This window comes from Podarcis bocagei, assembly GCF_964188305.1.
Source record: "Podarcis bocagei genome assembly, chromosome: 11".
Taxonomy (NCBI): domain Eukaryota; kingdom Metazoa; phylum Chordata; class Lepidosauria; order Squamata; family Lacertidae; genus Podarcis; species Podarcis bocagei.
This window is the reverse complement of record NC_138136.1, coordinates 33,175,418-33,199,970: the sequence shown is the minus strand read 5'-3', so window position 1 is coordinate 33,199,970 and position 24,553 is coordinate 33,175,418. Positions and strand designations below refer to the sequence as shown.

The window sequence follows — 24,553 nt, the reverse complement described above, 5'->3', positions numbered from 1 at the left end:
TGGATAAGCATCCCACCTGGTGAATGTGTGGATGTTGGGGGGAAACAAGCATCTTAAGTCAGGGTGGGGAACCTCCAGATGCTTTTGGACTCCAGGTCTTCTCAGCTCCACCCATCATGGCCTTTTGTAGTTCAAAAACATCTGGAGGGGGACCGGTTTCTCGCGCCTGGGAATCTTAAGATGGGGCTGGAAGGGGGCAGTCTTGCTCCCTCTCTGCATGTACAATGTATAATAACTGAACAAACCTTAGTTTCATGTATGTGTGACCAGTACAAACTAAAGCATGGTTCAGCTACGGAATCCCCTAAATCAGCATTTGCAAACTTAATGCCCTCTATAGTTGTTTCAGACTACAACTCCCATGAGCTCTAGCCAACACAAAGATGCTCATCTCCCTTTACACTTCATGTACCCTTTGCTAAGAAAGCTAGTGTCAGTACAACACACATGCCTGCCACCACGATGATGGCTTTTAGAGAGGGCTGCCATATGTCCGGATTTTCCCAAACATTGCTGGGATTTTAAAGGCGGACGTGACATCTGGGGGTAATTTCTGGAAGTTAGCGCTTTGTCCTAGATCTTCAGTGAGTAAGTCGAAAAATCACGCTTATTTGGCATTGGAAGCTCAAAAACTTCCAAGTTTTCCTTAAAAAAACCAAAACAACTTTTGGGGTGTCCTGGTTTTTACTTTTTGAAATATGGCAACCCTACTTTTAGAACAAAGCCTGGGAAATCTCAGTTTAAAGCCCTGCCAGTCCAAACTCTGAGTGACTGGAGGCAAGTTACTGTCTTTATAAGATGGGCAGATTGCATTAAGTCGCATCACAGATATATGAAGATAATAAAGTGCTGTGGATATGTTTGAAGAATGCACTTTGTCCTTATCACAGGCTTTCCTTCAGTTTGCAGATATATTTGGCAACCCAGGAAACAGCAGTTTAATTAGAAATCCTAGAAAGGATAATATCCCCTTTCCGGAGAGCTTCCACCAGTCAGTGTGGACCATACTGAGCTAGATGGACCACCAGGACAGTGGCTGGTTGGGAGTCATAATTTAACAGGGGCGATGTTTTTTTCAAGAAGAGCACCCCTATACAGTTTGTAACCCATCCTCCCATGGGAGGGGTTCACACGACACCCCCAAATCCCACACCCCACCACAGGGGGTGTTTCACTGGTTAGAAAGCCAGTGCGGTGCAGTAGTTAAGAGGGTTGGACTAGGGCCTGGGAGAGAACAAGGTTCAAATCCCATCTCGGCCATGAATCTCAGGGGGTGACCCCCAGGACTGTTGTGGGGTTTAATTGAGGCAGAGAACCTTGGAGGAAAGATGGGCTATGAATACAATAAAATAAAAATTAGTTAATCAGAACGCTCTATGGCACATATTAGAGAGAGGGGGGGTCTCCATCCTTGTCCCACTGAAACCAGTTGCTCTCCCAGTTTGGGCGACGGAAGGCGGGAAGGTCCCCTGCTCCAGCCTCCCGGTCGCTTCTCCGGCATCCCCGGCGAGGGGCTGAAGGAGGCCGCGCTCTGCCGAGCCTCTTGGGACTTGCTGAGTCCGGCAGGAGGCTGTGGGAGGGGGCAGAGGCGAGGCGGGCGCAGGGAAGCCGCCGCCGCCGCCGCCGCTCTGCTCCTCCTGCCCCCCTTTGGCTCGGGGCTCGTCTGCCTTGGCGAACCTCGCCTTGCGCTGGAGGGAAGAGCCCTCCTCTCGGAGAGGCAGGGCAGGGCCCCTCCTCTGGAGCGCTGACGGTACCATGATATAATAATGATGGGTGGCGGAGCCCGCATTTGAACTTGCAGGGAAAGCGGGCTGGGTGCATCTGGGTGCCTGCAGCTCCCCAAGCCGGACTTCCACAGCCGGGGATCAGGTGTTCACCACCGGGGGGGTCACGAGGAGAAAAACTCCCGAGCCTGGACCAGCGACTAAGAAGCCCAGGGCTTGCATGAGGGCACTTCTGGATTAACAAGCACGCTGTGATTTTTATTTTTATTTTTTGGTGCTCCTTTCCAATCGTTCTTTTTTTTCTTGATTTTTTTCCAGTCTCTGCAATAAACTGCTTTAAAAGGTAACTATACCCTCCCCTCTAATTTTCTGCATTTGTCGGGTGGGGAAGGTTCCCACCATCTAGGATTCCGCTGCTGTGGCCACTCCAGTTTACCTGTGAAACAAAGAGTTTGGGGAAAGAGAAAAGGGGGCGAGGCGGAAGGAGTGGATTGTTACTTAAAGAAAAAGAAAATCTACGGATCTGGGGCGCAAAGCAAAAGGGTTCTTTTTTGGTGGGAACCACAAGTTCTGGGGAGGGGGGGTGGGAAAGAGAGAGAGAACAAAGAAAAGTGAAAAGAATGGAGGAAGTGTGTGTGGCCGGAGTAATTGAATGGCAGGCAAGGTAGAGTTGGGAGTTTGGCGGCTCTCAAACGGTTAATGGCGGGGGGGGGGAGAGAGAGAGAAAGAAAGAAAGAAAGAGAGAGAAGTCTTTGTAGGGGCTTGAATACACAAAGCGGCGCTGGAGGAAGGAGGTGGTAGAAAGCCGGGTGGGTTTCATTATTATTACGATGATTATTGCACTGATCAGGTTCGGCTGAATGGGCTTGAACAGCCCGCGAGGATGGTGGTGGCGAGGATGAGAGACCACTTCCTAGCCACGCTGAGGTGGCTTGGGGGATTCCTGGGAAGCAGCCTTCCTCCTCCTCAGGTTGGGGTGGGGGTCTCTGGAGATCTCCCGGGAGAAGGGGGTGAAAGAGAATAGAAACCCTCCAGCCCCACTGGTAGGCGACCAGGAGGAAAGGGGGTCTCCCCCTCGTCCCCTCCCCTTGGCACCCCCAGCCGGCTTCAACTGGTCTTGGGGAACATTTCCACGTTTCTTTCCCACCGTCCTTCTCCTGCTCACCCACCGACACCTTTTTGTGTGTTTTAAAGTGTGCGGGGAGAGAAATGGGGACGTTAAACTGGCGGGGGAAGCCCCTCCGGTGAAGCAGGAAAGCGTTGGGGAAGTGACCGGAATTCCCTTTGCATCGGCATTTGGTTCAGAAAGAAACGTGAATGCTCAAGGAAGGCTTCGGCGAGGCATCTGTCTGTCTGTCTCTATCAGTTTCCTACCCAGATTTCCGACAGGAGTTGCTGGAAAGGAGTTCAAGAGGCTAGAACGCTTTGAGGAAGCGGGAGGGAGGGGGAGATTAAGGGGGGGGGGAAGCCAACCCCCAAACTTTAATCTTGACCCACTGCTCCAGATTGCAAAACGCATCATCTCGAGGGGGAGGCAACTCCATCCAGAACTGAGTTCAGACTTGGCAGGTCAGAAAGAGCGAATGTGCAACATGGAAAAAACTGAGGGTGGGTGTGGTGGTGGTGCGGGGGGGGGGGAAGGGGATGGAAAGAGTAAGAGTTTTGTTTTCGTGCACTGAAACGTTGTGTCGGAGGATGGAGCGTTGTTTTGTCTGCTTCGGGCCGGTTGCTTATGTTTCAGGCGTGCTGGAGGAGGAGGAGGAGGAGGCGGGCGGGGTGGAGAGGATCTTTCCCCGCTCGGGTTTGCTTTTGGTGCGCGCCTGTGTCTCTGCACAAGGGAGTTTGCGTCCGGGGGAGAAGCTCCTCCGAGGTTTCTTCTGTGCAAAAGGAGCGATGTGCAACTTCCCAAGCCACCGCCAGCCCCTCTGGCGGGCTCCAAAATGTCACTGGGGGTGGGGCGGCGGCGGGTCAGGATTTTCTCCACGGCAGGAAAAGTCTATGTCATCGCCATCGGTTCGGCAAGGAACTGCTTCTTTCCCCAGCGCAGCTGCTTTCTTCTAGACAGACTCCCCACCCCTCCCAGTCCGGGTGGGGGGGGGGAAGGGTTTTTTTTGGCAGATTTTTTAAAAAGTTGGCTGGAGCTGCGGGGGAAAGCCCATCCAAAGACGCCCCCGCGCATCCTCCTCCTTCCAGGATCCGGGACGCAATCTCTCCTTCCCCATTTTGCAGGAAGTCTTTATTGAGCAAATGAATGGGCCGCTTTGCAAAGAGGGCTCCGCCGCTTGCAGCTTCCTGCTCCAGTCCCTTTCGGGTTCCGATGGACCACGCTTTAAAAAGCCCAGGACGTAGAAAGGGCAGGTTTGAAAGCGCGGAGCGCTCACCTCATCCACCCCGAAGTCGGAAATCTAGGAATCGGACGCTTTTTTGATAGACCCCCGGCTCCCCCTGCTGGGGAAACTGCGAAGGAAGGCTGGAGGCGGGGAAGGGAAAGTTCATTCACACAAGTATTCTTGGGCAAGCATCTTCTCTCACTAGGGAGAACACGATACTTGCACGCATTGCGCTACCTCAGGGAATCTTAATGCCACAAGAGATCACCAATTAATGCCTTCTAGCCGTCTTCCCGATCATTTAGCAAGTTTTTTACGGTTCCTTTCCATGCGCAACTTTTCTTGAACTTGGAACGGAATGTTATTACCGTAGGCAATAAACGTTCTGTACGTACCACAAATGTTGTGGGGAATAAATTTTGCTATCGTAACGAAAAGATAATTTATCAGTTCATTCAAGCTCCGTTTGAACCGGCTTAATTTGAGCCAGGGATCTCACAATGAATTTATTTATTTATTTATGCCGGAGCGAAAGTCTGGAGCACGTGAAAAGTAATAATACAGAGGCGTGGACTCCGGACTAGTTTGATGACTGCATCAAGCGATTAGCGATGCCTTTGCATGTGTGAATGAATGAGCCTTTGCAGTTCACAAAGAGAATATTCACACATCCGGGCACGTCCTAGCATTTTGGAGATAACTCTTATTTTCAGCGGAGCCAGTTCACACATTGGATTTAAAAAGCCGCATGCACGTGGGAACTGACTACTTGAGCATAGTCAGGGTGTGTGTGTGTGTGTGTTTGGAGGGGGTGCTGGGGGGGGCGTTCTTTCCTGCTGCACACATCTGGAAGTAGGGATCGGGCTTTCAAGTAAAGAGGCAAGTCTTTCCGGCAGACTTTATTTACTTTTTCATGCAGCCAGGCAGCGGTATCTGTATCTCTCCAGATGTTTCGGGACTCCAGCTCCCACCAGCATGACCAATGGGCAGGAATGATGACGGGCCACCCACCGGCTCCGAGTCCCTGCCACAGAGTATCGTCAGGGTACAAGACCCGGAGTTGCTTAGTCTTATGTCAGCGAGGAGCATACCATTGGAAACAGGAACCTCAGCTGCCCCCCAACCTTTCCGTTAGTCTTGCCTCTGACCACCTTTCCTATTCCACGCGGACTCCCTTGATTCGACTCTTTGCTTCCTTCCTACTTAATGGCCCGAGTCCTTTCTCTTTCTTTCAAAAATGGAAACGAAACCAACACGTGATAAGAAGCCCCAGTTGGGATCTTCTGGATCCGAGGCTTTTAGCTGCCTCGGAGTGATGCGTAATAAGGCGCGCTCCAAGACAAGCAGCGAATCCCACGTTTCTTTGGCGAGAGAAAGAAAAGTCTTGTTCCGCTTTTCTTCCGGAGCGGTCGGGCGCGAAAGGGCGAAGAGATCCCCACAGACTCCCCCTAGACTCTCTGCACAAATGCAGTTTCCGATGAAGATGGGTCCCGCCTCTGAGAACGGGGGCAGAAGGGACCGTGTCACATTTCGGATTTGATTCCCAATGGAGATGGAGCCAGGAATCTGGCAAAAAGGCTGAGCAGTCCCAGCCAGCTGTTGTTAAAAATAAAATAAAATAAATCCGGGATCCATAATGCGCCCCTTTCCCACTCCCCATAGCAGAGCAGGACCTGGGGGGGGGGGTGAGGGTGGGGGGCGCGCCCTGGGCGTCGCCTCCTGCCTACTCCCCCCTTGCCTGGGAGCGGGAGCCTGGGAGGTCTGGTTCTCCCGGAGCCACGTGGACTGAGGAGGTTCAGCTGGGAGGCAGTCTTGCTCCTCCTTTGTCCTTGCCTGTCTCGTGTGAAGTTAGGAGCTGCTGCGGAGCAGTTTGCCCGGCGCCTTTTGTCTAACGACGACAAGAGCCAGGAGAGAGAGAGGGAGAGAAAGAAAGAGAGAGAGAGGGAGAGAAGGGCTGAAAGTTAGAGAGGTGACCCGGGAGTTGGCGTTCGGAGACGCTCACGGAATATTAAGGTCGTCTGCAACAGCGGCTACGGAAGGCGGGTTGCTTTATTAGCGACATGGCCTGGCTGAATGGGGGTGGCAGGGGAGGACACGGGCAATCGCAGGTGGAAAGAGGCCACCGTGGGGCGAGGTACCGTTGCGAGCAATTGCCAGGATTAGCTGGTTTGTTCCCCCACCCCAAGAGTGCCGTGGGAGACTTTCCTAGTTTGCTATGACATCAGCTTCAGAAGACAGCCAATGAAACTGCTTGCTTCACATTCATGAAGCAGACAAAGAATGTCTTAGGTGGGAGCAGGAGGAGAGGCCCGCTGAATCAGACCAAGCAAAGGGTCTGTCTAGTTCTGCATCCTGTTTCCCACAGGGACCGCCCAAATGCTTTGGGGAAGCAGGCAACAGCCCTCTTCCGTTGTTTTAATCCCCCACCATCTGGAACTCAGAGGTATAGTGCCCCTGAATCTGGAGGCTCCATCTAGTCCCCCTGACTTACCGTCAGAGACGGACATTTTTGTTGTTGATTTGTCTTAGTCGACTTCTAAAACTGGATTGTAGTGGGGATTGGGAATGGCCAGTGAAGTAGGTTGTTGCCTTCAGAATAGCAGGGCCATGTGAAAAATGTTTAAATATATCCCAGTACAATTTCAAGTATCACAGCACAGTTAATGCTTTCTCTCTCTCTCTTTGGCTTTGAAAACCAACATAGCTAGTCTTTTGAGCCTGTTCTACAACAAGTGGTTAGGATCAATGTATTGCACAGCACAGGGATATGGCAACACCCCACCCCAGTAATTCACTTGTTATTGCTCTGTACATTGAGCTGCCTGGGGAATATGAGGAATGAGGATACAGTACTATAGAAAATATCAGGGCAGCACAACCAATATATTTTGTGTCATCTTCCTTAAGATGCCAGCTTGCCTGTATAGGGCAGATTTGAATCATAAATTGCCTTTTATGTACCACTGCTCTGACCCGACCAATTGTACCTTTACATCTTATCCACATACTGCCAGCTCTCAAAGGCATGTTGTCACCCTAGGAAAACTACATCCTCTCAGCTGACATTCCCCAATTGTCCACATGTACACACACAGGCCCTGCAAGGAGTCGCACAGAGACCCATTGCAACACTCCCAACAACTCATCCTTGCTACTGGTATCCCTGGAATTGCTCTCCACAGCTGATGTTGCTTCCATCCTCCCTGCACCAAGCTCTGGAGCCTAATTTTTCTTGTGACTCTGTCTGGAGCCTTCAGGATTCCTTGATAGACTCTGCCTCCCCCTCTGTCAATGGGTTTCATGACTCCCCCTTGGAATTTCAAGGGTACCCAAAGTATGTTGTGATGGCCTAGACAGCCAACAGCTGGATGATGTCAAATTTGATGAAGCTCGTTACCTGTTTAGAAGGGAAGGGGCACAAGACCTCCATTTTCCAAAGGGGGGGGGGAGCTGAAAGGGAGCCATATTCAGCCACACCACAGTGTTCCAAAGCAATGCATCAGTTCTATCAAACCTGACAGCATGTTCCCCACAGAGCACAAAGTGCACAAATGTGTGACCCTGTCCTGCTAGAATTTGGATGGGAAATTATGGGCTCAGAATGACCCTCCACTGCCATGGCAGGGGGTTTCTAAATGCACAGAGATTCTTCTTCTACTTTGCTCCCCCTCCCAGTTCTCCATGCAGACTCTGACTTTGTACATAAATATGATTTAGTCATTAGTACTTATTTATCATCATGTGTTAAGTCCTAGTCTGCAAACATCACAGGAGGCCAATAAACACCTTGAAATAGTCAAGAGTGCAAAGGCAAATAGGACCAGGGGTCAAGATGGATGCACTGACCCAGGTAATCTTCTCAGTAATCCTTGCTGAGAGAGATGCCAGGCTGGGAACTCAAGGGGGACCTGCCATTTGTCTGGGTGGACTGAGCCTCAGTGATGGATAGGCAGCAATGATGTAACCACTTGGGTAGATATGCAAACGAGGAGTCCTGCAGGGATGGAATGATCAGACAGTGCCTTTGTGTGGAGATGGGAGCAGTCCTCTTTCGTAGACTCCCTCCAGTTCCGATGTTGTCGCATCCCATGGCAGCCTATCAATGGCCATGTTCCCGCTGATGATCAGAATGAAAGAGCTCTCTATATGGAGGGACATTCCAGGTGCAGGATTAGCAGGAAAGGAGACGGATGTCTGCCGCTGCTGCTGCTGCTGCAACGACATGAATGTTATGATGACTGCCTCAGTGTATGGCTATTTCTAGATGGGGACAGACGGTGATATGAATCGGAGAAGTTTGGCATAACGTAGAGTTCAGCATAGGCCCCCGTAAGCAAGCCAGTATTCATCATCATTTGGTCCTCCCTGTACTGAAACAGGATGAACATGTGGGATTGCTTTCACACACCTCTTTATCCTCGGACCTTCTGAGATATTCCATCATTCAGGGATATCCCACACAATGTGGAAAAGAGATGTTTGCATCAAGTGTTGCAGCAGAGAACATAATGCCATTTGAAGCTGATCTGAGTGCTTGCAAACAAACCTTGTGCAATAACAAAGTGCCTAGGAGCTGGGCATTTGTTGTCTCTTTAAATCATAGAATCATGGAATTGTAGAGATGGAAGGGACCCCAAGGGTCATCTAGTCCAACTCCCTGCAGTGCTGGAATATTTCAAAGAGGTTTCTCTTTTCAGAACTGATTGTGTGCACTGGACATACAGTAGACATCTCTTTTCTGTATCATCTGAAACATCCTTCCTATTTCCTTGTCACATGAAACGGGAAGAGTGTCCCTGATACAATTTTGGGGGTGGGTGGGAAGAGTATCTTATCATTTCAAACTTTAATATTTAAATCTGATGTTCCTCCAGCACATTCATGTTTTTGCATGCCAGCCTTATTGCAGAAGGATTCTTAATACAGTGGCGGCTAACAGGTGTCCCTGCTAATGCGTTTGAAAGATCAATACCTCATTATATCTTTGCACATTTTAGGAATATTTAGCAACTTGGCGATAAGATGGGGGTGAAGGGGGTTTTATTGTGTAGTTTTGAAGATTCTTGTTAACAGCTTTTTAAAAAGACTTGACCCACTTGAAGAATGGAGAGCAGATATTCTAGGACAGACTTTGTCAGCCTTGGGCCCTCCAAATGTTCCCAGCATTCTGGCCTTTGGCTGTGCTGGTGAGGCTGATGGGAACTGAAGTCCAAAACATCTGGAGAGGTTGAAGAAGGCTGCTCCAGGCCCTTTAGAGGCTACAACTGCACTCTACATTTAAAGCAGGATCGTAGCACTGTAAACAGGCATGGCTGTCCCCAAAGAATCCTGGGAACTGTCATTTGTTGATGGGAGAGCTGAAATTCCCCCTAGCAAGCTAAATTCTCCAAATTTCCCTAGGAAGGAGGGAGCAATTTCTAAACAACTTTGGGAATTGTAGCTCTGTGAGGAGATTAGGGTTCTCCTAACTCTCTGCACCCTTTACATACTACATCTCCCAGGATTATTTGGGGGAAGCCACAACTGTTAAAATAGTATAACAGTGTTTTAAATGTCTGGTGTGGAGATGGACAGATTCATTAAAATATCAATACCCAGGAGCAGTGGTATTTTTATAGGAAAAAGGGAGTCTGAACTCACCATGAACACTTTCCTTGTCCTCTTAGACTGGCAATGGTGCCCACCTGAGAGGTGCTAGAACCAGGGCTTTTTTTCAGCTGGAACTCGCTGGAACTGTACTGGCCCATAAGTAAAAGAAATCCAAACTCCACCGTAGAGCAATATTTTTATTAGGCCAACCAACATGCCATAAAATTGTGTGCAAACATTTGAGTTCTTCAGAACTCTTCATCAGACCAGATGCTGCCAGATGTTTCACCACCAGCCAACTCTCTCTCCCTCACACTTCCTTTGTTTACCATAGTAGGATGAGTTATGGAGAACTCAAAAGCTTCCACACTCTTTTTGTGACATTCTAGTTGGCCTAAGGAAGGCATTGCCTTAATATGAATTTGGGGCTTTTTTTTTTTTTACATGTTAGCTAAAAGGAGAGAGAGATTTGACCAAATGACTGCCCTTGGGCAAGGCATTCTACTCCTAAGAATACACCCTCCAACGTTTCTCCAATGAAAAAAGGGACTTCCTAAGGGAAAGCAGGACATTGCAGGATCAAATCAGAAACCAGGACGGCTTCTGTAAATCTGGGACTGTCTCTAGAATATAGGGAGGGTCTGAGTAAGGAACCCCTTTCCGCCCACCCATCTATCCAAAGCAGGCCAAAAGTCTGCTAGGCTGGCTTCCCTCACAGCAAAATAATAATAATGCTGTAGAATTATTATTATTATTATTATTTATTGTATATATATACGCCCAATACCCAGAGGTCTCAGGGCAGTTCACAGAACAAAATCAAAATATAAAACCACAAAATATAAATCAAAATAAAAACAACAAGCCAATACCACCCCCCAGAAGCTGCTTCGGCACATGGAGCCCCTTCTCTGCCTTGCTTTCTTCCAAGATCCCAAGGGGCGCATCTCAGAGAGGCTCCGGCTCGTTCTGGTCCTCCAAATCCATGCTTCCAACTCTCATACCTGGACTAGGGAGAGCTGAGCCCAGCGGGAGAAGCGTCAGCAGAGGTGGTGGCTGCTAAAAGAGGCCCTGTGAGCCCAGTGCCAGTGCCACCTGCCTGCCTGCCTGGCATTGGTCAGCCCAGGCTGTGCTGCCCACCCTCCCCCTGAAGCACCTGGGCTGGTGACAGCGACTGCCCTGGCAAGGCTAGAGCCGCACACAATATGGTGGAGTTGAGCACTGCTGGCGCTGCAGGCAGCCACCACCTTGGCACATCCAGGGCTCCTGTCCCGGTACTCTCCCTGGGGCCACCAAAATCAGCCTCGGGGGCCACGTGTGGCCCATGGGCTGTGTGTTGGACCACTTCTGGTTTAGTTGGAGTCTCCCTTATTGTAATCCATTGGTTTGGGTCCTACACTTTAGAGCAGGAACAAACTACTGGTAGCTAGGTCCATCTGTGACTGAATGTTTCCTTGCTTTAGTTGTGCAGAGTCTCTGGTTGCATTCAGATGACACTTTATTCTGTGTTCTCAATTTCTTTATTGGATAATTTCTGTGTTTCATGTGCTCTTTCACATGTTGCAAAAGCAGCTTCTGAAAATTGGGATTCAATGGAAGTTAAGCACTCATTCTGTTTTAATTGCTTCCAGAAAAAAATCCATTTGCAACCTCGTTAACCTAGAAAATCGTGGGAGCTTTGTGCTGTAATTTTCCTATGGTTTTCCATGGATCGTGCCATGTGATGAAATCTGGGGTAATATTCTTGACTACAGTTCTTTCCTGACATTTTCACGGGGAAACAGAAGCCCACATGTGTGTAATGGGTGGCAACATGTCCAGTGATGTTAACTGTTGTGTCACAACACACCCACTGAAATTCAGCGTGACATGGCATGTTGATGAAAAAGCCACAGTTCCTTAACACATTGGGTAATGCAGTGTAAAAGGAACATTAGAAACTGGTATAGAAGCACTAGCATTGTAACCAGGAAAACTAATGCAATAACGCTTATGTCTGAATGCACTCTCTGTCTAATTAAGAACCCTGGAATACCAGTGTTTTGTGTGTTTCTGTGAGTGTGTGCAGGTGACAGAGGAGACAGGCCAGCGGGTCAATAGAATTATAGAATTGTAGAGTTGGAAGGAACTTGAGGATCATCTAGTCCAACCCCCTGCAGTGCAGAAATATGCAGCTGTCCCATACGGGGATCAAACCTGCAACCTTGGCACTATCAGAACTACGTTCTAACCAACTGAGCTAACCAGGGTCCATCCACACTTCCCCCTCCCTCACATGACTGTATATATATGTGACGGGGAGAATGGATATCTAGGGCTTGACTTCCCGACATCCACACATCAAATCTGCACAAGATGTAACCCAATTATTTGAGCACAGCCTACCAGGCCTGCCAATAACTCATTTCTGCAGCTCCTGTCAAGCAGCAAAAACAGAAGGTTGACAGTGCTTGGCTCCACACATGGTTGGTGAGCTCTTTTTTTTTTTTTTTTTACTTGGTGAGATAGAAATTATGCAGGTTTCTGCTCTGTATGTAGATCTGTGTGACACTCCTTGGCTTCTTCCATGTGACACAAACCTTTCAGAAGTTTTCAGAGAACACTTTAAGTATGGTGTGAAGAGACAGAAGCAAGGACCAAAGCGTGCCTTGGGGGAGTCAGTCGTTTTGAGGTTCTGGCAGCCAGTCCATAGCAAGCGATAATGAGCTCATCAAGAGACTGTGATTAATTGAATATGGCCGAAATTAACCAACTGTGAGCAACAGAGCAATTAATCAACTGGCAGTAATGTGGTGAAACTGGCAAAGTTAATTAAACCGAGAGGAGAATATTTAAGCAGCAGCGTTTATGGTGAAACTAATCAGTGTTCAGCAATTAACAGTCCAGCAGAGAGTTTCAAAAGATGGGAGATGGGTTGATAGTGAACAATACAAAGTGCAAGTATATGTTAGGGCTGCTGCAATAATTTCCATCATAGCTTGTTAGCTGGGCATAGTAAGGAAATGGTCGCTTGGAGTCTATGCCCATATAGTCCATGCCGAGACTTGGGCTTTTCAACTTCACTAAAACAAGTAACATGCCAGAGTGCCATGGCTTCTCAAAGACCAAGACTACAATCCTATGCATAGTCACTAGTGAGCAAGTCTAGCTGCCAGTGTGGTGTAGTGGTTAGGTTGTTGGACTAGGACCTGGGAGACCAGGGTTTGAATCCCCACTCTGCCATGAAGCTCACTGGTCAGTCAATCTCACCCTTACCTAACTCACAGATTTGTTGTGAGGATAACCTGGGGAGGAGGAGAATTATGTATGATACTTTGAACTCCTTGGAGGAAAGATGGGATGTAAATTAAACAAACTGAATGGATAAAATGACACCAACCTTTGGAAACAGGAAATGGGAAGGCAAAACTATCCTGATATAAGCATCAAAGTAAACAGTGCTATAGCCTTCTGCTTGAATGAATGTAGTTATTTGAAGTAGATTCAGCAAATCTAGCAGTAGAGGTTGTTTCCTGTTATACTTTTTCTACAACCTTGTTGCGGTACTTCAGTTCACATAAAATACTTGGGGTAGGATTTAGCCATTAATTAAACCAGAAGGAACAACATCTGCATGTCTATTTTGGGGAGGATTAGATTAGAATCTCTGCACATTTTGTGTCTGAAAAAAGGAGTAAGACTCTTCTAAGTGAATAGAGATCCCCAGGGCTCTTTCACAGCAGCAACAGCAGATGAACAGGAAGAGACAAGCCTCTGATAGACTCTGCGGCCCAAGGAGCAAGGGTTTATTACATCTTTGATCACAACAAGAAGACTTTGAAAAATGGAGGAAGGAGCAGGGGACAGGCAAAACTTCCTTCCATCAAGGAACAAACAGTTCTGACAAGCAACGTAAGGATGGGAAAAGTCACAGCTCTTAACAGACTCTGTTCCTGTTCATCTTTCATTGCAAGTGCTCCAAGCTCAGGCATGTTTCTGTCCCAGAAGCATCTCCTTGAATCTCTTTTGCTCAGTTTTTTTGTGCACACACTGGCTTGATATGAGATTGAAATTGCAGCATGCTCTCTCAGAGCTATGCAGACGGTTGCTCATCTACTCATGGGAGGCTGCCTCACACATTGTACTTTTCCAGCTTGTAGACCCCCCAAAGTGTGCATTCATAATGAGCCGTAGCCACATGACATGAAAAGCCATAGTTTATGGCTTACCATGATCGAGCAACACGATGGGGCATTCTGCTCAGCCACTCCTCCTTTAAACTTTGTTCTTGGCTTACTGCTTTCATTTTGTGGGAAACCATGAGACCATTTCACATGTAGCACTAAGGCAAGCCTTGTGGCTTGTTTCTTGCAGCTGTAGACAGGGCAGAGTGAAAGGAGGGTGATTGAAGAATGTGCATAAGCATGCTGCTCATTCATGGCTTGTTGCTGTGATATGCAAACCATGGCTTACAGTGACATTCAATGTGTGAATGTCAGCATGAGTGATCCTCAGCACGAGAGCCAAGAGAATCAAATGGGTCATACCCATCCTTTCCTCTTGTTCAGTGAAAGACATAATCAACTAAGGCAGCCTCAGTCCTGAACCCTGACCGGAAGGTGGCTTGAAATCAGGCCTCTGGGCCAAACACAGCTCTGTCTGGCCCTAAGGACTCTCCACAAACTTCTCCACTTACTGGCGATGCTTGAATGCTTCTGCCCATTGGTGCATGTTCCCTGGAAGATTGACCATAGAAGTGCTGCCTTGCGGACATCTGCTGCCTGAGGAAGCAGCCTCACCCTGCCTAATGGTTGGATAGGCCCCGTATCTGTCTATCAAAATTAGGTCACTTTAAGAAGCTTTCACATGCATTCTGTGTGTTCAGGGTCCATCCAACTCCACTGGCAGGGCAATATGTTGAAGAGGGGTGAGAGTATGCAGCATTTTCAACTTCTTGCCTCATTCTGGTTGGGTTGCTTCCAAATGACCTAGAAATAAGCTGGGTCAGCCGCAGCCTATTCACCTGAATAGGAGGGAAGTGCCCCAGGAGTATTCTTTTTTTAATATGCCTTCTCACTGAATGTATTGTGCTGCTACTGAAATCGGCTGGCTAATATTACACAGGATTAATAAAAATTCACCCTCAGAGGTTAGATTCCCAAGTCATTCTGAACATTTGAAGTTTTCTTATTATCTGCTAATGAACTGGAGTGGCGGTTTGCCTAATTGTTTTTTTTTTAAAAAAACCCCCACCCATATTAAAAATGTATAGCTATGCCCTGTGATTTTTATTCACATTATTTTAAAAATGATGTTGACTTTACCTAAGGCTTTGGCTTTCTTCAAGCTGGAACACGTAATAAATGTGTTAAGGGTGAGAGCGACCGTGTGAAAACAGGAAATTGTATTCTTTAAAAGCAAGATGAGAGAAACTGCCATTTAGGCATCTTCTCTTCCAGCTGCAACAAGAGCCTGCCATTTTGTCCAAAGGGCTTATGGGCACCTGGTTAAAAAGTAGACTCAAATACAGTGGTACCTCAGGTTAAGTACTTAATTCGTTCTGGAGGTCCGTTCTTAACCTGAAACTGTTCTTAACCTGAAGCACCACTTTAGCTAATGGGGCCTCCTGCTGCGCCGCCGTGCCATGATTTCTGTTTTTATCCTGAAGCAAAGTTCTTAACCTGAGGTACTATTTCTGGGTTAGCGGAGTCTGTAACCTGAAGCGTATGTAACCTGAAGCATATGTAACCCGAGGTACCACTATATGGTGCATTTGTTCTCCCAGTATATGGCTAGGAATACAATTTAAAAAACCAGTTACTCTGGGTGCTACTGCAATGAACAGCAATGCGTTACATCCAATTAGAATAGTAACTGAGGATAGAGGTTGGTCAACTGGAGCCACAGTTTTTGCACGGATCGCGCCCCAGGCTTTTCACCCTGGCTTCCATATGGAGAAGATCATTTCTGCCATCTGCTATAGAGGGGTGTTCCACAGTTCCACAGTTTCAGCATTAACCTTTTGTACCGCATACCCTCCAAGTGTTCTGATTTCCGAGGGATTGTCCTGGAATTTCAAAAGACATCCTGGCTTCTGATTTGATCCCAGAATGTCCCTATTTTCCCTGCTGGTGCTGCTGCCACTGAGCTCAAGGAGGAGGAGGAGATGGAGCTTGTCCCAAGCAGTGCTTGCAGTGGCTACGAAGGAGCATCCATGGCCTCTCCATGGCTGCCGCTGCCAGCCTCCTCCCTTGGGCAGTTTGTAGCAGCTGCTGGAGGTGGGCAAAGAGGAGGAGAGGCTGCCCTGGGTGGGAAGAAAGGGGGACCAGAGCAGAGCAGAGCAGAGCAGAGCAGAAGGAGTTCTGATGCTTTTTAAAAAATGCTTTGTTTATCTGTGCCCAGTCTTGCCCCTTTCTAAAATTTATTTATTGGGGTGTGTTTTTCTTTTTGTAAATCTATCAAATTATGGAGGTGGTGGGCCTGGGTGCAGTGTCCCATTGGTTTGGTGGTGCTAGCAATCACCCTTCTTCTGATAGGAAATGTTCTGCAGGGCGTGGGGAGGAATAATTGGGGTTGGGAAGTGAGAAATGTCCCTATTTTCCTCTGAGGAATGTTGGAGGGTATGGTACTGATCCACCGGAGGGAGGATTTGTTGTTAGACACCCCTGTTTGGGGGAATGTCTGTGCATGGGTCAAGGATCAAAATGGGGCTGGTGGGCTGGTGTTGATGTAAATAACTCTGGCATACAACACTGAATGTCATGCTGTGTCTTGCAGTCAATTTTATTTGTTGTCTTGGTGTTAGCTCTGGTGGTAAGGTATTCTTACAGCATTAGAACAAAAAAAGTCTTTGTCCTCTTCATCCCTGCCAGAGACAACCAATGGTGTGAAGCGGGGACAGAGAAGAGGTAAAGGAAATTTGGAAAGTAACATGAACTTGGTACATTTTCAGCAGCAATCTACTACTCTGAGTTATATGCATTTTTGGTTCTGAGATTAGCATTTGGGCTCCATTTACTATGGACCAGAGATTTATGCCTCCCAAGCCCTAACTCCTGGTTTTCCAGTCTCTGTCCATACCCATTAAAAACTGCAGTACAGTGTACATAGCTACTTCTCTCCAACACAAAACTTGCCCTTGTGGATTACCATAGCAAAAGAAAAAGAAAAAGAAAAAGAAAAAAAGGAATAGCCCATTCCCCCATATAGATATAGCACCCCAGAACTTAAAAGAGTGATCCAAGTGTCATGTTTTGGCAAAGCCATACAGAATTTAGAGAGAGACACATCAAGACTTGTTCCAGCAGGGAGGAATTGCATTTGGATTGACTCGCAGGAGAGTGAAGATAGCAGGAAGGGCAGCTAATTGGCTCAACTATCAAAATTCCAGTGTCAGAAAAATTATTAATTAGGAGAAATTTAGTTGTGTACCACCAGGTCCTTTGTTTTAGGATTCCCTTGGGTTTGTAGGCCTCCCTTAACTCAAATTAACTACCACTGCATTACTAATACTACTTGACAGTGATGAATGTGGGTGATTTGTTTCCTGCAGTTCTGATCATGTTATACAGGAAATCTAAGCTCAGCAGTGAATGTGAAGGAAATGTTTTCTGGAAACACCATCATGCTCTTCCTCTGCTTCATTGTTGTTGCTAAACTCCAAGAGAAAGAGAGAGAAAGAAACTGATCGTCTTAAGTAATCCCTTTCTCATTATATTCCTTATCATGTTTCCCCTGTCCTTTTCTCTGCCTCTCCTGATCTGTCCATCTAGATTGGGCTGGAGGGGAGGAACCTGTACACCTACAGATTTGGTTGGACTTATAAAGTCTTGTCAGCCCCAGGCAGCATGGCAAGTGGTCCAGGATGATGGGAGTTGTAGTTCAGCAACATCTAGTAGGCTACAGCTTCTCCATCTCTGATGTACATAAACCAACAAAGCTGGTTTCAGAATATGACTATGGTCTGGCTGCTGCTGCTGCTGCTGTTGTTGGGTTTTTAGGTATCAGGCTTCTCTCATTTTCCCTGTAGTATAGAAATTTCAAAATAAAATATGCTCTTTTTGTGGAGTAAGAAAAAAGAGGAAGTGGTGAGATGGAAAAAATAAAGTGTTTAGGCAAGGTCCGGAAGAAGGGCAAGTGGCAGGGAATCCTAAGTAGTGGACCAAGCACAAAACTATATTTAGCCACAGCTTATAAGGTGCTTTGCTGGTGGAGTGTGAGTTTCCACTGCTAAGTACTATTTGAAGAGAGAACCTTCACCTTTATTGGAGAGTGTCAGAAGGTAGATGCAGAAGTATGAAGGTATTGGACACACCATACATTGAAAGCACACGCCTTCCCCCAGAGAATTCTGGGAACTGTCATTTGTTAAGAGCACTGAGAAGTGTAGCTCTGTGAAGCATAACCTACAGCTCCCAGGATTCTCTGGGGGAAGCTGTGTGCTATATACCAGTAAGTGGTTTAAATGTATAGCATGAAAGAGCGAGCTAGTCTGGGTTTCACCACCCTTGACACATGGTGACTTAGAGCACCTGAAGCAAAAAATGGCAGAGGGTTGTCCCCCAATTAAAGGATATTAATTAATTGCAATTTATCAATCAAACTCAATAATATGACTTTTAATTGATTAATAAATGAAACTGTCAATTATTCCATATATATTGAAGCACCATTCAACTTTTGTGTTTAGGTTATACGCACATCAGCCATAACAGGCATAATGAGAGAAGAGAGATTCCTCGTATATGGTTATGGGGAAACGCATATGTTAATGGCGCTTGTCACTTGCAGTCTGTGTGACTAGGATGGAAAGGCACTGGATAGAACCACTTGTCTAAAGAGCTAGAATAAAGACAACGAAATAGCCTGTAATTTGATAAATATATATAATTACCAGATCAAGTATTTACTTAGAAGCTTTTATTAGACCACAGCAGAGTACATTTAATTTATTTTGTGTTTTCATTTTTTGTAGGTCAAGATGTTAAAAAATCTCTTATGGATGTGTTGGACCTTAGCCATAACAGGTGCACTTCACAAAGGTAAGGACATTGTAGACCAGGAATATTTGCTGAAGCTGGCTTCTGTGTGAACTGGAGAAGTTGTCCTGATGTTTTGTGGCAGTGGGAATATGGCTATTATTCTGAAGCAATTAGTCTGACCTTCATAACTTTAATGTGCATTTGTGTGTGCAGTTCCTTTGCCCTGATGGCTCCTAGTTACACAGAAATGAAGGAAAATCTCTGTATATTTATTTATTTAGGGTTGCCACTTCTTCCCCGCCCCTTTTTGGACAGGGTTCCTATGCGCCTTTAACAGCTGCTTGACAATAAAAATAACTAAGGAGTAAAAGCTTGTGCCGTTATCAACCTATGATGTTGAGGCAAAGAAGCATTTCAGCACCATGCAAGAGCTAGCAAAGGTTCAAGAGTTCCTGTTGGGAACATAGATGACAGTGCTCTTCTCAGATTATATTCCCAGGGGGAATTAGCCAGCGAGAGAGCACTCTGTTCCTCATGTAACTGCTAGTTAATATTCTGAATGGGAGCTGAATAAAGTCCCAAGTTAATCCCTAGCTTCTCAAGGTAGGACTGGGAGACAATCCTGCAGCAAACCTTGGAGACCCAGCGCCAGCCAGTACCAAGATAGAAGGACCAATGGGTCTGTTTCCTATATTCCTATATTGTTCTTCAGTGGTAGAGTACATGCTTTGCATGCAGACATTCCTAAATTCCTCCAAGTAGGACTAGGAGGGACTATTTTCTGAAACCTTGAGAAGTCGTTGTCAGTCACTGTAGACCAGCAGCAGACAACATGGTGCTCTCAGAATGTTGTTGGACTCTAACCTCCACCAGCTCCACCCAGAATGGCCTATAGCAGGCATAGGCAAACTTGGCCCTCCAGATGTTTTGGGACTACAATTCCCATCATCCCTGATCACTGGTCCTGTTAGCTAAGGATGATGGGAGTTGTAGTCCCAAAACATCTGGAGGGCTGAGTTTGCCTATGCCTGGCCTATAGAGGGGGTGCTAGCCTACACTAGTTGCTTGTCAATTATTTAGCTACCCACTGCTGCTGTGCCTATAAGAGCAGTTTGCTGTGCAGCCATTGTGAAGTGAGATAATGGTTATCTTTATTATACGCCAACTTTTGCACATCACACACATCAACCAGGACTGTTATCTTCTGGTCCGTTGGCAAACCGAATACAGTGGTACCTCAGGTTAAGTACTTAATTCGTTCTGGAGGTCCATACTTAACCTGAAACTGTTCTTAACCTGAAGCACCACTTTAGCTAATGGGGCCTCCTGCTGCTGCCGCGCCGCCCAAGCACGATTTCTGTTCTCATCCTGAAGCAAAGTTCTTAACCTGAGGTAATATTTCTGGGTTAGCGGAGTCTGTAACCTGAAGTGTATGTAACCTGAAGTGTATGTAACCTGAAGCGTATGTAACCTGAGGTACCACTGTACTGCATTAATAGTTGATTGTAGCTAAACCAGAACACCTAGATTTACAGTACAAAGCATTTCCCACTAGGTTCCAACAGGACAATACCTGGTAAATAAGCATAGGATTCCAGCCTAATCTCAGACTGGATTATGGTGACTTCAGATGTTACAATATTGCTGTATGGAAAGAAGTACAACTTGTGATCTCACACATGCGCATTGCTACATGATTATTCACATGTGACCATCTACACAGAGATTGCATGGTGATTCCCACACAGAAGTGTTTTCTGTGTAAAGAACGCTGTACCTTATGTTGCTTCAGTTGGTTCAACTGGTTTGTGGATTAAACCATTGACAGACTTTTATGGGCTATATATTCCACTGAGGTGGAGATTTCCATCATGATTTGCCCTGTCTGTTGCTAAGGTGGTACCTTTAATAGCAAGCTAAATGTATGTGTGACGTAAATGGAGGCATAATTTAAATATTTGCAACTGGGTGTAATCCCCTAACAGGAAAGAAGAATGTATAAAATCAAAATTAATTGACCTGCCTTACACTTTCATATTTTTCCATATTAAAACCCAGTTTTTCTTAAAACCTCCCTGCCACATTTCCCCTGGTATGTGCAAATGCCACCTACCATTTCAATTACGACAACAAAAATACATTTATATTGAAAATAATAAGGCTCTTTGTAGGACAACTGCTGTTGTAATTTTATCAATGGTTTTCATCACTGGCCTGGTTTCCACACCATGATAAACAATTAAGCAATTGCATCTTTAATCAGGGTTTCATGTGAATGGGCCATGTCCTGGGACATACTGCTCCAAGGTCCCCTCTTCACTTTGCTCACAGGCCATGCTGGGAGCAGCAAACCGCAAGCCTTGGCTTGCCCTGTCATTCAAACCCAGACTAATGGTTTGTTTCTCTCCAAACAAAGCACAAGTGGTAGCCAGGGTTTGTTCTTGGCTTGCTGCTTGTGGTTCATTTGGGGGAAACTAAGCACGAGTCTGGGCTTGGATGCCAAGCATTGTGGTTTGTTGCTCCCAGTGCAGCACGTCCAGGAGTGGTGGAAGAGCAAACACAGGGACTTTTGAGCAGCGTGTACTAGCACACTGCTCATTTGCATTCAACCATAGTTAAGCATTTGTGATGGCTGCTTTCATTTCTTTTGGGGAGCAACTGGCAAGTGAGGCAGCGGTGCCACATTATCTGTTTGAGAGCCTCATTTCAGAGGCTCAAAATTGCTGGGTTTTGCCCCAAAACTTTCATATGGGGGAGGAAAGATTACCCAGATATAGCCTCCTCCTACACCTCTCTCTTTTCCTCTCATGGCATCATCATAGAATCATAGAATTGTGGAGCTGGAATAAACCACAACATATCAATACTGTGCCTAGAAGCTGCCTCAACACTCCATGATTTCTCCATTTCATCTAAGGCAGCAGCTAACGTATGCCTCTTACACCTCACCTAATTTAAAGGGAATGCTGTTCCCCCCCTTTTCTGCTGTCCTCTTTTCTGCTCCCCTTCATTTTCTACCCCACTCCACCTTCCACAGTCCCCCTCCCCCACCCTTTCCTCTGCTTTGATTCCCACCATCAAGGTTGATTTGAATGAAGTAGTACACATGGCAGCAAGTCGCTGAATCCAGCCTTGGCTTCCCTTTGTTGCAGATTGCATATACTCATTCCCAACTTGTTCCTTTTGTAAATCTTCACCTGCCCCCTTTCCCCTGGCGCAGTGGTGCCATTTTGTGGTTTGCCTCAGGTGTCAGAATGTCTTGGGCCAGCCCTGGTCAAGAGATTTGTAGATGCCTCAGGGGTGGAATGGCTATTGCCTCTAGCTCTATGGTATTTGTTTCGAAAGGGCCAGTGAGTATTAACAAGAAGCATGTATTGATGTGTTTGTGGGTGTTTCATGCTACTACATTCAGATGCATGTGCCCTCTTAAATATTATTGCTGCAGATGGAATGTACATTTGCCTAGTTTCACATGATTTACAGCCGGAGCCTGAACAGTAACTGATCCTTCACCATGCCTGGTTTACATCCTCCCTCTCTTTACTGTACGAACTCAGACCACAAGCCATCTGGCAGAACAGAAAGGTTTTTGTTAGAATTCAATTTATTACGTTCATTGTCAAAGCCTCATGCACGTTTCTGCTGGTAGACCTGGATATTTCTGCAGATCTGCTCTCGCAATCTATATACGTTGATGGGGTGATCCTAAGGGCTGATTTACATCTGATGAAAGTCCTGCACAGAAGGCACTTCCATGTTGGTAATAGCCGGTGACCCCATTATGTGTACCTAAGGGGTGTGTGTGTGTTGGACAGGGGAAGAAGAGGTTCACACAGTAGTTAAGGGGCTGTTCTTTTCTATATATTCAAAACTGAATTGCAGAAATTGAGGGAAGCTGTGCGTTTCAAAAACATTTGTTGTAGATACTATAGAAAAGAATAGCCTCTTCTGTGGAAAAACTGTATGTGGTCTGAAACTATAAGTTTGTTGGACTTTCTGTTGCCCTTTGCAAATGTTGTCCTAGTCCTCCATATGTAAATCATCACGTTTGATGATTGCATGCATATGTATGATGTGAACTGTCACCTGGAAGCCAAGATTGCTTTCAGCGACTTCCTGCTTCATTTACTACTTCGCTCAAGGAAGCTGTATTTCTTCACCCAAAGTACAACTGATTTATGGAATTTTGTATCAAAATATGGGGCAATGAAGACTAGTTTAAATGACGTTGAACACTACTATGTAAACTCACCCAAGATATACCTCTCAATGGTTTATTAGACATGATTAGGAATGCTTGGGGAATTTGTGAATTCTGATATAAAGTGGCCTGAATCTAGTCTGCTGGGCTAATGTGCTCATTGAAACATAGATAGCCTTCAGAGCTCACACTTATCTGAATTTTGTGATAGTGCTTAGAGTGTATTTGGACCACAAAGCACTGATGATTCTCAAACATGACAATCTACATACAAGTACAGTGCCTTCCATGAACAGGAAGAATATCCCTTTTGGGAGTTATGGGGCTGTTCAAGAGACATGGGCGGATCTTTGGGTTGCAAGCTGGCATTGCAATATCCTGGAATAATTAATTTGTGGAAGGTTTTTCTCTAAGGTTTTTCTATTTTGGTTATAGAATAACAAGCACATATGGATCTGTGCCTTCATAGCTGATCATTGGGCTGGGAGTTGCTCAGATTTATATTTATTATAGTTAACAATATGGTCATAAATTCTACTCATATTTATCCAGAGATAAAAACCAACATATAGTTAGCAGAAGCAAAACTTAAACACATTGCAGGATCCAGTAAGCAAAACTTAAACACATTGCAGGATCTACCAAAATAGACCAGAGGCAATTGTATCTCATCCGGCAGAGCTTTACTGCTACTGAAGGCAAATAAGCAAAATGGTCACAAATCCAATACATACAGTGGTACCTTGGGTTACATATGCTTCAGGTTACATACGCTTCAGGTTACAGACTCCACTAACCCAGAAGTAGTGCTTCAGGTTAATAACTTTGTTTCAGGATAAGAACAGAAATTGTGCTCTGGCGGCACGGCGGGAGCAGGAGGGCCCATTAGCTAAAGTGGTGCTTCAGGTTAAGAACAGTTTCAGGTCAAGAACGGACCTCTGGAACAAATTAAGACCTCTGGAACGAATTAAGTACTTAACCCGAGGTACCACTGTACAGGATTGGCACTGCCCACAAGAAATCCAGTTGCAGCTTATAAGTTATAATAATTTATAAGTCTTTGTTGCCTCTCAAGTGCTGAGCATCTTAAAAAAAAAAAGAAGACAATTTTTTTGCAATGGATAACAAGATGAGGTTTAACAGCACAGATTTTTAACCCAGAGGTCTGAGTCCTTTGAATACGGGAAGGCTGTGATTCTGATTGAGGTCAAAAAAGAGAAGAGATTTTATTCAGTGTAGAGGGGAAAAATGTGACTGTGAGCTCCAGGAGGTGGGATATAGAATTTATAGCTTCTCTGGGATCCCTGCCTATAACTACCTCCCTTTAAATTAATTAAACAGCTCAACAGCTCTTATAACTGCCTAGCAACTGAATGCATTAGCTCTCTGGGTGGAAGACTATTACCACATGTTCAAGAGGTGATTGTTTTGCAATATGTTTTGTGCACATTAACGAAAGAGTGGGGTCCTTTGGCTCCCTCAGTGATGGGACGGAATTCATAGATAAAGACGGAGGAGGTTGGTGTAGAACCTTATACTTGCCAGGCTATACAATACAGATCCTCCAAGTGTCCCTATTTTCCAGGGATGTCCCTGATTTAGAGAGGCCATCCCAGTTTCTGATTTGATCCCAGAATGTTTCACTTTTCCTTAGGATGTCCTTATTTTCATTTGTAGGGTATGGAGTTATCCAGCCCCCCAAGCCGTCTGAAGGCAATCCTCTATAGCGAAGCTTGTTTAATGTTTTCT

The 24,553-nt window shown here is 46.0% G+C and overlaps 1 protein-coding gene across 3 annotated transcripts in view; it reads left to right on the top strand.

Annotated features, from left to right (window-relative positions):
• Window positions 1-1,604: 1,604 nt before the first annotated feature.
• VCAN (versican) overlaps window positions 1,605-24,553 on the top strand; it is a 131,757-nt gene continuing 108,808 nt past the window's right edge. The window contains exons 1-2 of one of the 3 annotated variants that reach the window (XM_081213448.1): window positions 1,605-2,067; window positions 18,597-18,663. In XM_081213448.1, the coding sequence (XP_081069574.1) occupies window positions 18,603-18,663 (61 nt within the window). In that variant the 5' untranslated portion in view covers window positions 1,605-2,067; window positions 18,597-18,602. Of the gene's footprint in view, window positions 2,068-3,272; window positions 3,294-18,596; window positions 18,664-24,553 lie in introns of those variants that run through there. The other 2 variants (XM_081213450.1, XM_081213449.1) reach the window with 2 other exon arrangements.